Here is a 17,819-nt window from a genome sequence, read left to right as displayed (position 1 = left end):
TTCACAGAAACTGAAACCCGAGTTTCTCCATCTGTGAAGCGTGGTTCAGTAACGACTTGTGGACTGTACTCACACACTCTGATTCTTTCATTTCGCATTTGATTCTCCACAGGCCAGCAGATTACTCTTATCTCTTGATTTACTTTCTTTCTTCTGCTTCCTGCCTCCCAGTCTTTCACTGCTTACTGACACTTTAATCAAAGGCAATTCAGAGAAACAGAGAGGTATGACGTTTGTAGTGTCAGATGGATCAGCAGTCTGGCACCGGGGTCAGGAAAGAGGCCGTCTGCATGTAGATGGTACCTGGTCAGAGTGAGCATGTGCATAGCGCTGACAATCCCACTGACTGTGTCAAGGAGACCTTTGAAGACCACGCTGAATGGGCCATGTCAGTTGAGTGACAAGCAGAAACTGAATTGGCAGTGGATCAGGAACGAATGTGAGTTGAAGGATTGAGTCTAAACAACTTTTAGGGAGAGATGAGTAAGACGAAAGCTTGAGGTCAAAGAAAAAACTTTTTGGTTTAAAAAAAGACTTGAAAGATAGCAAAGAGGGAGGAAAGAAGGGAGGAGGAAAGGTAGAGATTAAGATTCGATGTATAAAGTGGCAACTGACAGAGCATAGTCCCTGAGGAAGCCGATTAAGAAAGAATGTAGAGCATAGATTAAAGGATTAGATAAAAACAATTCCAGGACCTGGTGCTGTGTTGTAGCACGTAAAGCCACTGGCTGCACTGCTAGTCCTTGGTCCCCTGCACCCTTGTGGGAGACCTGGAGGAAACTCCTGGCTCCTGGCTTCAGATGGATGCAGCTCTGGCCATTCTAGCCATTTGGGAAGTGAGCCAGCGGATGGAAGACCTCTCTCTCTCTCTCTGCCTTTGCCTCTCTGTAACTCTGCATTTCAAATAAAACAAATGAATCTTAAAAAAAAAAAAAAAAGTATTCCAGGGTTATGTGGAAAAAAGATGGATGTGAATGTTGGTAGACAGTAGGAGATTAAAAGCTTCAGGATTTAAAATCAAGGGCCAGCATTGTGGCAGCAACAGATGAAGCTACTGCCTACAACGCTTATATCCCATAATGCAGTACTGGTTCCATTCTTAACAACAACAAAAAAAAGATCTAAGATCATAAATAAGTTTAGACATTACAAAGATCCTTTATTTATTTGAAAGGCAGAGTGAAAGAGAGAAGGGGAGGGACTGAAAGAGACCATTCATCCACTGGTTCATCCCCCAATGGCTGCAATGCCTGAAGCTAGTCCAGGATGAAGCCAAGAGCCCAAAACTTTATCCCGGTCTTCCATGTGCATGGTAGGGGCCCAAGAACTTGGGCCATTTCTCACTGCTTTCCCCAGCACATTAGCAGGGAGCATTTTCGGAAGCAGAGCAGCCAGAACTCAAACTGGCACTCCAATATGGGATGCTGGCGTCGTTAAGTGGGGGTTTAACTCACTGTACCACAATGCCAGCCCCCATCATGAGGATTCTTCCTAGGTAGTTTAGGGGATAGAATAACAACCTGGACCGGGAGAGGAAGGGTACAAATGCTGGAATTTTTATTGATTTTGAGGTGGAAAGATAAAGGAGGTCCAATTTGATGGCTTCATAGGCAAGATTTGTAGCTGGTGGTGAGAATGGATGGAAGTTTCAGATAAGTAGGCATCTCACTGGGGGTAAGGAAGTGCAAGTTTAGTAGAGGAAAACAGGTGGTGAGCATTGTTGAATGCCTATTTCAAGTTAGAGGTCATGGATTTAAACAGAAAACAGCATGCCTAGTTACATGTTTCTCGTCTGCCAGTGTTCTGCTGTTTGGGTGTAAGCAGGGATTAGGGTGATGAGATAGGTTCATGGGTTCATGCAGGTTTGTGGTTTTAATAGACAGGGGCAAAGAGGGAGTGACAAGAAGTTACAGGTGTTGACATGAGAATTATGATAAAGATGAACTCTCAACATGTAAACAGTATGGAGTGCTGAGGAAGAAAGAACATCACGGGGCCACCAGAGTGGAGATCTCAAGTGAGGTTGAAAACTGCTGAAGTGGTTGTACCAAGTATAAGAAATTCTCAAAAGGCAAGAACTTAAGTTTGAAAAATGGAATATGTGATCACTGGTAGTTGTGTTTCTGATGATGACAAGACTTGGGGTGTAATAATGGGTATGATGGAAAAGCAGAGTAAGAAAGGTCATTGGTGCAAAGAACAAACTAAGAGTTGAGGTTTTGATTCGGTCATCTCTGTGGATGTCAAAGACTTCAAGAATAGTGAGAGTGATGAAAGAGGGCGAGTGTGAATGATTAGCAGCTGGCACAACAGGGGAAGGTGGTATGGCTGGATGGTATGAGCCTCAGAGTAGCATGGACTGTGCAAGAGTGAGTGAAATATAGTCTGGAAATGGAAGTGAAGAGTAAGAGTACTCTAGCCAGCCCCAGCCCTGATGTGAACAGTGTGTGATGATCATCTGAGAGAGAACCAGACGAAAAGCAGTGTCCTGAGGGGTCAGCCAAGAAGGCAAGGGAGGCTCTCCATTCAGAGGAGCCGTGTGGGGAGTTGGAGTGTCCTGATCGCACGGAGGAAGCTCCAGGAGGGTGGAGGAGTATGAGGGGGCAGGAGTGAGGGATTGGGGCAGCACAGGGGATAAGAATTCTAGTTGTGAAGAATGACAGGTAATGGTAGTCTGTTCCTGGGGAAGCTGGCTCTGGGCTCAGTAGTCTTGGAGGAGGACCAGCACTCAGTCCTAATGCTGTTGTCCTGTGGCTCAGGAGAGCATCTGCAGCAATCATTTCTTTAGGCTACTTGTGGTGACAGTAGAAATATAAACTTACTTATCTAGGGAAGTTAGGTTTTACTGGGCCCTGTAAGATATATATACACACAGACAGAATTCATGACACTTGTATTCTCGGGTCAGGTAACACCTAGACAAGCAGCAAACCAGTGGGTTCAAAGGTAAGACAAAACTGCCCATTATTCATTAAGAAAGTTCACATATGATCTCTAGGAATGAAGTGCAATGAAAAAAATACTGGTCTAGGAATCTGAAAAAGTGACTTCTAGTTTCACACAAGCTACTTACTAGTTGTATGTATATTTTGTTATTTACCTTCAAAATTTTGCTTTCATGTACAAGAAAAACCTGGCAGTATTCTTCCTGTTTACTTTGCAGTCAACGATTAAATGAGATAACAAGGTATCAGGAACTGCATTATGAACTCATAAGTATACAGGAATATTTTTGTTACTCTTATTAGGGAGGGGGTTGTCCAGAAACTCTGAAATACCTCAGATAACAGCAAGACTAACTAATTTGGGGATGAGGAACATTAGTTCTTGGGGTTGTAAGTAAAAACTGGAATGAGCTGTGTACTTGATGTTAGAGGAGACATTTCTCAAGTCCATAATATGAGGGAGGATTAAGGAAGTACTCCCTTCCTTCTTTAAGGGAATTTCAGGTCTACCTTTGGAAACTTTTGTCTTCAGCATGGGGTGTAATAATAGGAGCTGTGACCCTAAAGAGTTGCTGGGAAACATGGGATATAAACGCCAGTTCCCAAAGCAGAGCCACCTAACCATATTTATGCCAGGGAAACCTCCACAGTCTGGCAGTGTCTCAAGACCTTTTCCTGAAGTCATATTTTAAGGGAAGAAAGTGACATATAAAGCATTATTTTAAAAACCAGTTATGAGAGTGATGAGACTTTTTTTTAAACTGTTTTGTGATACATTTATATATATGCTTCACTGCAAGCCAAATAATTAAATCTAGTAATAGATTTCAATATCATCATTTTGAAGTCAAGATGTATGTATGGGCTGGCGCTGTGACTCAATAGGCTAATCCTCCGCCTGCAGTGCTGGCACCCCGGATTCTAGTCCCAGTCGGGGCACTGGATTCTGTCCCAGTTGCTCCTCTTCCAGTCCAGCTCTCTGCTGTGGCCCGGGAGTGCAGTGGAGGATGGCCCAAGTGCTTGGGCCCTGCACCTGCATGGGAGACCAGGAGGAAGCACCTGGCTCCTGGCTTTGGATCAGTGCAGCACGCCGGCTGTAGCGGCCATTTGGGGGGTGAACCAACAGAAAGGAAGACCTTTCTCTCTGTCTCTCTCTCACTGTCTAAATCTGCCTGTAAAAAAAAAAAAAAAAAAAAAAAAAGTGATACTAAGGTGTCAATAGTATATAAGAAAATATCTGATTTCTTTTACTTGGCAAGAGAAGTCACAGTATAGTTAACGTTACTGTGATTTGTTGCTTATTACAAGTGTTTGGAATTCAAAGAAATGTCACATTTCAGATAGAAGTTAGTGAAAGTAAAGATTAATTTTGTTCCTGAGTTCATGGACTGCCGATATCTACTAAAAGGATTAAAAAAAAAAACCTTCAGAAGTTCTGACTGCGAGTGATTGCATTGCTGATTTTCTGTTAGTTATGATGGTTGGTATGATCGAATCCCATACTTTGAGTATGGGTTTGTCTTTTCCTCATTTAGTTTTGTTAGGTTTTCTCTTTATAGATTTTCAGGCTATGTTACTACGCACATACAAATTCAGAACTGTTACAACATCGTGGTACACGGACCTTTTCATCATTGGAACATGTTCCTCTAGAAATGCTTCTTGCCTTGAAGTCGGCCTTTTCCGATATTGAGAGTATACCCTTTTTCATCCTCTTATTTTCAACCTTTACATTTATTTTTTTAACACATTCATTTGAAACAGAGACACACACACACACACACACAAGCAGAGAGGAGAGACTGAGAGAGGAAATGCTTCTGTGCATTAGTTTGCTTCTCAAATAGCTGTAGTGGCCCACACTCCCTCTCTCTTCACCTCTGTCTCTAATCTTTGCTTCTCTTTTTTTCTTTTTATTCATGGTCTCCTCAGGTTTCCTTTATCTCAGTTTAACATGCTCAGAGAAATAAGTTTCTGTCATCTTCAGTCTATGTGAATCCCAGGAACAGAGCCTGGCCTGGCTTGGGTCCAGTTCATGTCCTTTGCACCAGTCATTCTTAGCAGGTAGTGAGGTGTTGTGCCTGTTCAAGCCGGGTATAACGATCCTGCCTGGGAGGCAATGGGAGGAGCAGTGGGTCACAGGGATGCACCAAAACCACATAGGGTGTGGGTGGGGATGGCAGGAGATGAGCTTCCCTAAGGAAGGAAGTTGTTGTTAGAGGAAGGGGAAAATGCTGAACATATAGTCACAAGCTTCTGCTGAGGCACTTAGTGATAGCACACATTTTGGCAAGTTTTGTTTTTTTTTTTTTTTAAGATTATTTATTTATTTATTTGAAAGGTAGAGTTACAGAAAGTGAGAGGGAGAGACAGAGAAAAAGGTCTTCCTTCCGTTGGTTCACCCCCCAAATGGCCGCTACGGCCGGAGCTGTGCTGAGCCGGAGCCTGGTGCTTCCTCCTGGTCTCCCATGCGGGTGCAGGGCCCAAGCACTTAGGCCACCCTCCACTGCCCTCCCGGGCCACAGCAGAGAGCTGGACTGGAAGAGGGGCAACCGGGACAGAATCCGGCGCCCCGACTGGGAATAGAATCTGGTGCCCATATGGGTTTCTGGCGCCGAAGGCGGAGGATTAGTCAAGTGAGCCATGGCGCTGGCCCCAAGTATTTTTTTTTTTTAAATTGAACCATAGACTTGTAAGTCAGGAAGCTTTGGATCAGATCACCTTTGAGTCCTTCATAACACTTTGCACACAATTAGATGCTCAGTAATCGATTGTTTATTTCAACATCTATTTGGAATACTTTTTTATTATTTTGAATTATTCTGGTCAAGATCTTAGGCAGACATTATCTGTTACATTCTTAGCTTTGAACTAAATTATTTAATAATTGCTTCTATGTTTAGTTCATGATCTTATTGGATAAAAGTTATTGGTAACTTGGTTAAACTATATATGTAAAAACATGAATAAAGACCATTCCTCTTCAAATAAATGACAAGCAAATTGTATCCCCCATATTTTTAGTGGATTGCTTTTTTGTTGCAAATAAGATCCCAAATCAAAAAATGACTTGATGTGAAAGAAAATGATTTTAACATGTATTTGTCTTAGTGGGCATACTTACTGTATTCAACACTTTTAAAATGAAAATTTGTTTAAAACATTTAATCTTTTTAGTTTAACTTGCTTTAGGAGTTTCTCTTTCAATTCAAATACCACAGTACTACATAACACAAAAGCCTTTGAATCATTTGCATGTTGACTTATTTTTATCTTCTCTTCAGGAACTGAGAGAAAGCTATCATACACAGCAGTTAGCCCTTGAACAGCTTCATAAGATCAAACATGACAAGCTGAAGGAAATCGAAAGAAAAAGATCAGAGCTAATACAGAAAAAGAAACTAGAAGATGAGGCTTCAAGGTAAAATAGCTGATACATTTATATTGCTGTTAGAATTCTAACTTTGTTTCCCAAGTCTTTAGTTTAAGTGTGAAAATGTAGCAGTTATCTTAGTGTGGTAATCAAATTCTAAATTGTATAAGTTTAGTACTACCTTCAGGGATTGAGTTTATGTTCCGTTAGTGAAAAATAGACTCTGGAGTCAGACCTGACCTGCCACTTACTACATGGGTGAACTTGGCTAGATCACGTTCCCTTTTTTCGCTTCAACTTTTCCATTTGGTAAAAGACATAGGAATGTATACCTCATTGATAATTGTGTTAATTAAAATAACATATCTAAAGGGGCTGGCGCTGTGGCATAGCGCATTAAGCAACCGCCTGCAGTGCCGGCATCCCATATGGGTGCCCGTTCATGTCCCTGCTGCTCCACTTCCAGTCCAGCTCTCTGCTATGGCCTGGGAAAGCATAAAAGATGGCCCAAGTGCTTGGGTCCCTGCACCCATATGGGAGTTCTGGAAGAAACTCCTGGCTCCTGGCTTTGGATCAGCACAGCTATGGCTGTTGTAGCCATTTGGGGAGTAAACCAACAGATGGAAGACCTCTCTCTCTCTGGCTCTGCCTTCTGTAACTCTGCCTTTCAAATAAATCTTTAAAAATAATAATAATAATGTAGCTAAAGAGCCAAGTATAATGTTTTGTACATAGTAAATACTCAGTCCATTTCTGTATAAATCTATTACTGTTTCCTGAGAGATCATAAAATCCAAATGCTTAATTTTATAGAATAACACTGTGTTAAATGCATGTTGATCCAATTATTTGAGAAATGGCAGTTACCACTGAGAAATGGCAATTGCCTCTATGTATAGCAAGAAATAAGGCATTTTTCTGATATCTGAAGTCTAGAACCATTTACCTAAAGACTTCACATGCTAAGGCTTGGAGAAGGTGCTAAGTTGAGTTGTGGCAGCTCTGATGAAGATCATAAAAATACACACAAGTATAATGTATATTAGTTTTAACACTAAAATAATTAAGTCTGATTATAGATTGGCTGGATATCAAACCACAGTTTTATATCAAATGTCATAGAAATATGTACAGAAAACCCGGTTGCCCCTCTTCCAGGCCAGCTCTCTGCTGTGGCCAGGAAGTGCAGTGGAGGATGGCCCAAGTACTTGGGCCCTGCACCTGCATGGGAGACCAGGGTAAGCACCTGGCTCCTGCCATCGGATCAGCACGGTGCGCCGGCCGCAGCGCGCCAGCCGCGGCGGCCATTGGAGGGTGAACCAACAGCAAAAAGGAAGACCTTTCTCTCTGTCTCTCTCTCTCTCACTGTCCACTCTGCCTGTCAAAAAAAAAAAAAAAAGTATGTACAGAAACACAAATATATAAAGGAAAAATATTATCTAAGTGAATGAAAAGGACTTTTTTTTTTTAATTTGAAAGAAAAAGAGATAGATAGACAGCTCCTGTAAGACCACACAAAACACACCCAACACCAGAGTTAAGGGGAAGGTTTATTGTAGGGTAGGGGAAGCCCTACCGGCCAGGGGGAGAGGGTGAGAGAGTAAGAGAGAAAGGGATCAGGAGGATCAGGAGAGAGAAATGTGCTGGAAGCAGATCCTGTTATACCTTGGCCAGGGGGCAGGGAAATAGGAGCAGTGAATCCCATTAGGGTAGGGGTGGAGCTGACACCTGTGGTTGGGCCATAGGGCTTAGGACCGAAGCTAACTGTGCAAGGTTGTGATGGGAGCCAGAGCCTAAGATGGCATCTGGGGTACAGATGACACCACAGAAAAGACATCACCAGTTTATTAATAGTTCCTGTCTACTGGTTTACACCCCAAATGCCCACAATGGCTAGAACTCAGTGAGGGAAAAGCTGGGAACCAGGAGTTCATCCAGGTCTCCCATGTGGAGGGTAAGGACGAAAAACCTGGGCCTCTACCTCTAGCCTCCCAGAGTCTGCATTGGCAGGAACCTGGAATTAATTAGGAGCCAGATTATGGAATCAAACACAGACACTCTTAATATGTGATACAAGCATCCCAACCAGTGTCCTAAGCAGTAGGTCAAGTGCTGGCCCCAAAAGACTTTTTGAAGTGGTAGCAGAATACCAGATAATCTTTACTATTTCAGCAGCAATGATTGGATCCCAGAGCCGGAGATTAGATGGGATAGTGGAAATAAAAGCTGGAAGGCAATCCTTGTGCAGCTCCCTTAGAAGAAGGAGATGTAAATGTAATTGTTAGGTTGGTTTGCTGAATGTTCCATTTCATATTCCCCCACACACACTTTTTTTTTTCTCTTTGTTTAGAGACAAGCAGGCAGGAGTAAATTGGAGGGTGCAAGATGATGTCAGTCATGCACTGAAGCTCAGCCCTTGGGCCAAGGCTCCTCCTCACCCTGGCTGATACTGCTAGTTCTCCGCTTCATCTTTGATCCCCGTTCCTATCCCCATCCCTGTATGCTTTCCTAGTTTTTTGGCTAGACAAGAACCAGATCTTCTGTTATACTTTATTTAATGTAAAATATGGTTTAGGTCATTCTGCAGACTTTTCTTTTACATATAGGAAAGCAAAGCAAGGAAAAGAAAACTTATGGAGAGAAAGTCTTAGAAAGGAGGAAGAAGAAAAACAAAAGCGACTCCAGGAAGAAAAAAAACAAGAAAAAATTCAAGAAGAGGAACGGAAAGCTGAGGGGAAACCAGGTAAGAATAGGAATAAAAATAACAAGTTTGGGCCAGCGCCGTGGCTTAACAGGCTAATCCTCCGCCTTGTGGCGCCGGCACACCGGGTTCTAGTCCTGGTTGGGGCGCCGGATTCTATCCCGGTTGCCCCTCTTCCAGGCCAGCTCTCTGCTATGGCCCGGGAAGGCAGTGGAGGATGGCCCAAGTCCTTGGGCCCTGCACCCGCATGGGAGACCAGGAGAAGCACCTGGCTCCTGGCTTCAGATCAGCGAGATGCGCCGGCCGCAGCGGCCATTGGAGGGTGAACCAATGGCAAAAAGGAAGACCTTTCTCTCTGTCTCTCTCTCACTATCCACTCTGCCTGTCCAAAAAAAAAAAAAAAAAAAAATAACAAGTTTGGCTTTTCTGACATATAGCAACAAAAACAATATGAGGAAAAGATCTTGGGGTGAGCTTTGGGGCCAGTGTTTAAGACTGTTTGAGATGCCCACCTCTCGTATCGGAGTGTCTGAGCTGACTTCCAGTGGTTCTTGATGCCAGCTTCCTGCTGACATGCAGCGTGGGAGGCAGCAGGTGATGATTCAAGGGGTTGGGTCCCTGTCACCCACGTGGGAGACACATTTGGAGTTTCTGGCTCCTGGCTTCAGCCTGGTCCAGCTGTGGTCATTATAGGCATTTGGGGAGTGAACTGGCAGATGGGAGATCACTCTCTGTCTATCTCTGTCCCTCTTTCTGTCTCTTGAATTAACAAAAATAAAAATATAAGATCAGATGACACACTAAAAATGATGAAAATTGAAACAGAAAAATGGTTAGAGTAAAAAAAGAAGACCTTTGCTAAATTAAGCTTCACTTATTAGAATAGCCTGAGGGTGGAAATATTAACAGGAGAAAAGAAGGTCATGGGGCCAGCGCTGTGGCATAGTGGGTAAAGCTGTGCCTGCAGTGCCGGTATCCCATATGGGCACCGGTTTGAGTCCCAGATGCTCCACTTCCAATCAAGCTCTCTGCCATGGCCTGGGAAAGCAGTAGAAGATGGCCCAAGTTCTTGGGCTCCTGCACCCACATGGAAGACCCAGAAGAAGCTCCTGGCTCCTGGCTTCGGATTGGCACAGCTCCGGCTGTTGCAGCCAGCTGGGGAGTGAACCATTGGATGGAAGACCTCTGTCTCTCTCTCTCTCTCTCTCTCTCTCTCTTTCTCTCTCTCTCTGCCTTTTCTCTATGTGTAACTCTTTCAAATAAATAAACAAGTCTTTAAAAAAAAAAAAAGGTCATTGTCTCTGAGTAGCTGTGAAAACAATCCTGACATTTTGGTAACTGATGTAAACAGTTTTAAGTATTGTATTCAACCATTGTAAATAAGCTATTTTTTTTTTTAAGATTTTATCTATTTATTTGAGAGGTAGAATTACAGACAGAAGGAGAGAGAGAGAGAGAGAGAGAGAGAGAGCTCTTCCATCTGTTGGTTTATTCCCCAAATGGCCGCAATTGCCGGGGCTAGGTTGATCTGAAGCCAGGAGCCGGGGGGCTTCTTCCGTGTGTCCTGTGTGGGTGCAGGGGCCCAAATGCTTCAGCCATCCGCTACTGCTTTCCCAGGCTGTAAGCAGAGAGCTGGATCAGAAGAGGAGCAGCTGGGACATGAACCAGCGCCCATATGGGATGCCGGTACCGCAAGCAGAGGTTTAGCCTACTACACCACAGCACCGGTTTCATAAGCTGTTTATTTTAATGAAATAACAGAAATCTTTGCACAGTGGTGTTTTTTCTCAGAATACATAATCTTGTTTTGATATACCTCAGAGTCTATTCCTATAATACTATATTATTATTTCTCTTTTGTGTGCCTAACAATTTGATCTATATTAATGATAGAATGTGTTGAAAACTTCACTAGTTTATTAAAAAGCATTTATTCTAAAACTGAGCAGTGTGGTGTGGACATTTGGCCTACTGGTTAAGACACCAGTTGGGTCATCGGCATCCCATATCAGAGTTCCTGGGTCTGATACCTGGCTCTGCTCCTGACCCCAGCTTCCTGCTAACGCAGACCCTGAGAGGCAGTGGATGGCTCTAGTTGTGTCCTGCTTTCCACATTCGAGAATTGGATGGAATTCCCAACCCCTGAGTTCTGCCTTGAGCCCTGTTGTGGGCATTTGGCAAGTGAGTAGGCAGCTCACTTGCTTTCTTTCTGTCAAATAAATAATAATAATATGCGCAACAAGATATTTTTAGTATTGTCTCCATTTTGGGGGGCCCTTCTGCTGCTTTTCTTCCACACTGATTAATCTGTGGATCTTTCTTCAGCTGACCCAGTTCACTTGCTGAGCTTCTCATTTGTGACCTGCCTTTTGTGCATATCTTTCTTGTCATATTCTGAGTTCCACAGATCAAACCACATCTCCCTTTGCTTAGTCTTTTCTTCCTCTTAGTACAGCTCAGCCTGGCCACTCCTCTCTACCTTCTTCCCTCAGATTCGTGGATGTCCTCAGTCTGCAAATTCATTTTACATGAACATCCTTATTTGCTTTTGTATTGATGATACGATTGGTCAAGATATTTAAATCCTAACAAGCCTATCAAATGGATTTCCATTATAGTGTTTGATGCTCGGTGTTTTTCTTCTAAATTTAAAGAATTCTCTATTGAGTCATAGCAAAAATATATATACATAAAAGTAGCAAATAATGACAATTTTCTTTTTAGGTGAGACAGCTAATGCTTTGGTGAATTATAAAGCATTATACCCCTTTGAAGCAAGGAACCATGATGAGATGAGTTTCAATTCTGGGGATATAATTCAGGTAGGAAACAAACGTTTTTTTTTTTTGTTTGTTTGTTTTGTTTTTTTCTTAAGTAAGCTAAATATAATGTAATATGTTATTTTCTATAATGATATTGGCTATAATTTTTATGTGGTTATTTATGCTTCAAAAATATTTCCTAAAGGGTCAGCATTCTGGCATAGCAGGTAAAGCTAGTTTGTGTCCAGGCTGCTCCATTTCTAATCCAGCTCCCTACTAATGGTCTGGGAAAAGCATTGGAAGTTGGTCCAAGTACCTGCGCCCCTGCTCCTCATGTGGGAGACCTGGAAGAAGTTCCTGGCTACTGCTTTGGCCTGGCCCATTCCCCAACATTGTGGCCATCTAGGGAGTAAACCAATGGATGGAAGATCCCTCTGTCTCGCCCTCTCTCTCTGTAACTCTGACTTTCAAATACATGCTCACTTGGCTAATCCTTCGCCTGTGGCGCCGGCACCCCGGATTCTAGTCCCAGTTGGGGCGCCGGATTCTGTCCCAGTTGCCCCTCTTCCAGTCCAGCCTCTGCTGTGGCCCAGGAAGGCAGAGGAGGATGGCCCAAGTGCTTGGGCCCTGCACCTGCATGGGAGACCAGGAGGAAGCACCTGGTTCCTGGCTTCGGATCAGCACAGCACACCGGCCATAGCAGCCATTTGAGGGGTGAACCAACGGAAAGGAAGACCTTTCTCTCTGTCTCTCTCTTTCACTAACTCTGCCTGTCAAAAAATGAATAAATAATTGAAAGAGGATTTCTTCACTATTACCTATTTGGCCTTCCTATATCCCTCAGAGCTTCCTTGGACAGCTATGGTTGCCCTGTTCTAGCAGAGGAAGCATAGGACCCCTGGAGATTGTAACCATCAGCTCCGCAGTACCAGAAGGGTGCAAGTACACATCTTCTGATTTCCAAATCCAGTGTTCTTTCTACTGTGCCATACTGATCTTGTTATTTTACTAAATTAACAGTAAAATGGGGGTGGGGGCCTTGTTATTTTCTAGCAGCTTTTGAAAGAGTTGAAGGAGTTAGATTCTCCAGCCCTAACTGGATACAGGCTGTTTGTTCCTTGAAACAAAAGGTCTTTATTGTACTGTTAAAATCCATGTAAAATGGATGAATAAGAGAAGATGTAGGGAATAGTGTTTGAGAAAGCCAGTTTGACATAATTGAAAGAGTTCCTAGGACTTTCATCACTGCTCAGAGGCTATAGCCCATATCTGTTTCTTTCATTCCTGCACTGTCAGCAGTTTGGTGTAGTTTATCTGTTAGGTAGTAAATGTTTAATGATACCAGAACTCAAGTACCCAAGATAATCCCCAGTCTGGCATTTCCAACACTTAGGGAGTAAACCAGTAGATAAGACACTCCCCCTCTTCCTCTCACTCCCCTCCCCCCCCCCCCGCTTCTTCTTTCTCTCTCTGCCTCGCAAATAATTTTTTAATTGAAGACAGAAATAAATGGAAATATATATTGCGTTTGTGATTGGAAGATTCAACATTGAGAAGAAATTGGTTCTCAAATTGTTGCATAGATTCAAGACTGTTTTAATCAAACTCCCAGCAGGCTTTTTTTGGTGGAAATTGACAGTCTGATTCAAAACCAAAACAACTTTGAAGAAGAATACAGTAGGAAGTTTTATGGTATCTCAATTTAAGATTTATTTTCAAAAATAGTTAAAAACAATTATGTTATTAGCATTCAGAGAGGAAATAGATCATGGAACAGAATAGATAAATACACACCCAGACGCACACACACAACAAATGTACAAAAGCCACTCAGTGGTAAAAGGATAATCTTTTCAGCAAATGGTGTTAGAAAATGGGATAGCCATTCGCAAAAAACGTGAATTTTGATTTATTCCTTGCAACATGTATACAAATTAACTCAAAATAGATCAAATTAAAAACCTAAAGGTGGAATTTCTAGAAGAAAACATTAGAAAATCTTTATGACTTTGGATTCCTCAAAATTTTTTTAAGATTTACTTATTATTTATTTGAAAAAGCAACAGAGAAAGAGGGGGAGAAAGATCTTCCATCTGTGGGTTCATTCCTCAAATGGCCGCAGCCGCCAGAGCTGGCCCAGACTGAAGCCAAGAGCCTGAACTCCATCTGGGTCTTCCACATGAGTGGCAGGGGCCCAGGCACTTAGGCTGCCTTCTGCTGCCTTCCCAGATGCTTAAGCAGAGATCAGAAACAGAGCAGTGGGACTCCAACTTGTACTTTTTTTAAAAAAGCAACTGGAATTCTTTTAATGATGTCTTTTTTTTTTTTAAGATCATTTATTTATTTGAATGTCAGAGTTGCACAGAAAGAGAAGGGAGAGAGAGAGGCAGAGGTCTTCCATCCACTGGTTCATTCCCCAGTTGGCCGCAATGGCTGGAGCTGCGCCAGTCCGAAGCCAGGAGTCAGGAGCTTCTTCAGGGTCTCCCATATGTGTGCAGGGGCCCAGGGACTTGGGCCTTCTTCTACTGCTTTCCCAGGCCATAGCAGAGAGCTGGATGGGAAGTGGAGCAGCTGGGACTCAAACCGGCGCCCATATGGGATGCTGGCACTGCAGGCGGCAACTTTACCCACTATGCCACAGCGCCAGCCCCTCCAACTTGTACTTTAATATGGGATGTAGGAGTCCTAGGTGGCAGCTTAACCCATTGTGCCACAACACTGGTCTCAAAGATTTTTTAGAACCTTAAGAAGTAGGTTTTCTTTTTGAGGAAAAATGTTCTATAGCTAATCACAGTAATGGTTGTATAATTCTGTGAATATACTAAAGTCCACTTAATCATATACTTTAAATGTGAGAATTGCATAGTATGGGAGTTATATAAGACAATGCAGATTAATAAAGCATTATTAATAATAAAAAGCTAAACATACTTGTACTGTATGACCCAGCCAGTCCAGTCCCAGGTATTTATCTACAAGAATTGAAAGAGTGTATGCATGCAAAGACAGCTATTCGTGGCAACTTTACTTACTCAAATGTTCTTCAGCAGGTAAAAGTATAAACAGTGTGGTATATCCATGTGATATGATGTCACTCAGCAATAAAAAGAAACTGTTCGTACTTAACACACGTGGATAGATCTCAAAATAATTATGCTAGGCAAAAAAGGCAAATGAAAAGGATATGTATTATATACATTTATATAAAATTCTATAAAATGAAAACATCTACAGGGACAGGAAGCAAGCCACATGTTTTCTAGGAAATGGGGTGAAGGTCAAGGAGAAGGATGAGAGGAAGGCCTTACAATGGAGCAAGAGGAAGCTTTTGGGAATGATGGATATGTTCATTATTTTAATTGTGATTGTACACACATATTTTTTTTTCAATTATTTATTTATTTATTTTTGACAGTCAGAGTGGATAGTGAGAGAGAGAGACAGAGAGAAAGGTCTTCCTTTGCCGTTGGTTCACCCTCCAATGGCCGCCACGGCCAGCGCACCGCACTGATCCGAAGCCAGGAGCCAGGTGCTTCTCCTGGTCTCCCATGGGGTGCAGGGCCCAAGCACTTGGGCCATCCTCCACTGCACTCCCGGGCCATAGCAGAGAGCTGGCCTGGAAGAGGGGCAACCGGGACAGAATCCGGCGCCCCGACCGGGACTAGAACCCAGTGTGCCGGCACCACTAGGCGGAGGATTAGCCTGTTGAGCCACGGTGCCGGCCTTTTTTATTCATTTTTTTGACAGGCAGAGTGGATAGTGAGAGAGAGAGACAGAGAGAAAGGTCTTCCTTTTTGCCGTTGGTTCACCCTCCAATGGCCGCTGCGGACGGCACATCTCACTGATCCGAAGCCAGGAGCCAGGTGCTTCTCCTGGTCTCCCTTGCAGGTGCAGGGCCCAAACACTTGAGCCATCCTCCACTGCCTTCCCGGGCCATAGCAGAGAGCTGGCCTGGAAGAGGGGCAACCGGGATAGAATCCGGTGCCCCGACCGGAACTAGAACCTGGTGTGCCAGCGCCACAAGGCGGAGGATTAGCCTGTTAAGCCACGGCGCCGGCCACATATTTAACTTAACTAACACTAACAACTTAAACATGATGGGTTCTGCATAATGTTAATAGGTGTAATACTATCAAATCTGTTTTAGATGTATATGGGAGATGGAGTGGAGAACAGGCACAGTTGACACATTCATTTACTCAGTGAATTAAGCAGATAGACATTATTTTAGACAGTGGGAGTTCATAAAAGGCTGCCAGTCCCTGAGAGGAACTTCTTCATAATAAAAGGGCTTATGTTGGCTTCCAGTTGGAATTTACACAGTTCAATATCAGGTGACCTCAGTAGCCTGGCGTCTGGTGTAGGCTGGCAGTGGACGTGTGCAGATGTGCAGTCACATGGGGAGTTGTGTCCCCTTGAAGAAGTCAGTCGTGAGGATAGCTTTTGGTTTCCAGAGAGAACTGGTCACACTGTACAGATGAGCCTGTTTGGGAACCATGTAGCCTGAGGCAAGAAAGTCTGTGGTGAACCTTGTTTAAGGGACAGGAACCAAGAAGCAGAGGAAGACACAAACTATGAGGACAGAGGTGCCACACTGTATGGGAAATATATTTTATACTTGGAAAACAGTATTCAGAGATCTTATAGTTCTGCTAAAGAGGTCAAAAGTCCATGAAATAAAACCAGAGAAAACAAAGTTAAAAAACAGTCATGGTGAGCCGGCACCGCGGCTCAGTAGGCTAATCCTCCGCCTGACGGCGCCGGCACACCGGGTTCTAGTCCCGGTCGGGGCACCGATCCTGTCCCAGTTGCCCCTCTTCCAGGCCAGCTCTCTGCTGTGGCCAGGGAGTGCAGTGGAGGATGGCCCAAGTTCTTGGGCCCTGCACCCCATGGGAGACCAGGATAAGCACCTGGCTCCTGCCATTGGAACAGCGTGGTGCGCCAGCCACAGCGCACCTACCGCGGCGGCCATTGGAGGGTGAACCAACGGCAAAAAGGAAGACCTTTCTCTCTGTCTCACTCTCACTGTCCACTCTGCCTGTCAAAAAAACAAAACAAAACAAAAAAAACAGTCATGGTAGCCAGTGTTGTGGTGTAGCGTAAAACTACCACCTGTGACCCACATCCCATATGAGCACCAGTTTGAGTCCCAGCGACTCCACTTCCAAGCCAACTCCCTGCTAATGTGCCTAGGAAAGCAGAAGATGACCCAAGTTGCTTGAACCCCTGCCAGCCATGTGGGAGACCAGGGTGAAGTTCCAGGCTTTTGGCTTCTACCTAGCCCAGCCCTGGCCATAGGGGCCATTTGGGGAGTGAGCCAGTGAATGAAAGATCTCTGTCTCTCCCTCTCTCTCTGTAACCCTGCTTTAAAATAAATAAATAAATCTTAAAAAAAAAAAAAAACTATTGGTCAACTATAGGAAATTTAAAAATTGAAAGGAATTGCAATCAGTAGGAAACTACATGACTCAGATGTGAAATATTGGATCATAAAAATAGACATTAAATATAATTTTTAAAAATCTTCTATTGCTAAGTATCACATTTTTATATGTACCAGTTAGGTGAGGAGGTGGCCAGTTAAGGCAGAAAAGGCTTTTATTATACACAGGACAGCATGGCCGAAGAAGTAAGATTCACATTTGGATGGCAAACAGGGGTGCGAAAAGAGGTTCAGCCCCCAGGGCGGCAGGCAGTCAACTTTTTAAACTTCTTTTCTGGGGAATGGGTCTTCCTATATGTAGATACCCATGGCCACTGCGTTAAGGTGAGTCTGAGCAGGCCAAAGACCCCTGGACAGCTGTTCATTGTTTTCGAAGACAGCAATTTACCATGTTTGGTCTTAACAGTTCAGGATGTCCCTGTACAAGCTGGTGCCAAGCCTGTGGACTCTCGGGCAGTAAAAGTCCATTGTATGATTTTTAGGGTTGTTTTACTTGTGTCTAATTTTATCAGGTTTGAAGTTTTGTGTCCCAGTGACCTAGCAAGTTCTAACATATAACAATATTGGTAGAGTAAGAAAGTACGGTGATGGAAAG

At 43.5% G+C, this 17,819-nt stretch overlaps 1 protein-coding gene across 6 annotated transcripts in view; it reads left to right on the top strand.

Moving 5' to 3' along the window:
• Positions 1–17,819, top strand: part of ITSN2 (intersectin 2) — a 176,263-nt gene that overhangs the window by 96,694 nt on the left and 61,750 nt on the right. For all 6 annotated transcript variants that reach the window (XM_062209048.1, XM_062209050.1, XM_062209045.1 and 3 more), the window contains exons 17-19: positions 6,230–6,366; positions 8,925–9,061; positions 11,744–11,841. In XM_062209048.1, the coding sequence (XP_062065032.1) occupies positions 6,230–6,366; positions 8,925–9,061; positions 11,744–11,841 (372 nt within the window). The remainder of the gene's footprint in view (positions 1–6,229; positions 6,367–8,924; positions 9,062–11,743; positions 11,842–17,819) is intronic.

The sequence above is a fragment of the Lepus europaeus genome, chromosome 13 (genome assembly GCF_033115175.1).
Source record: "Lepus europaeus isolate LE1 chromosome 13, mLepTim1.pri, whole genome shotgun sequence".
NCBI lineage: Eukaryota > Metazoa > Chordata > Mammalia > Lagomorpha > Leporidae > Lepus > Lepus europaeus.
The sequence above is the reverse complement of the archived record's forward strand: the minus strand, read 5'-3'. Positions and strand labels throughout refer to the sequence as shown.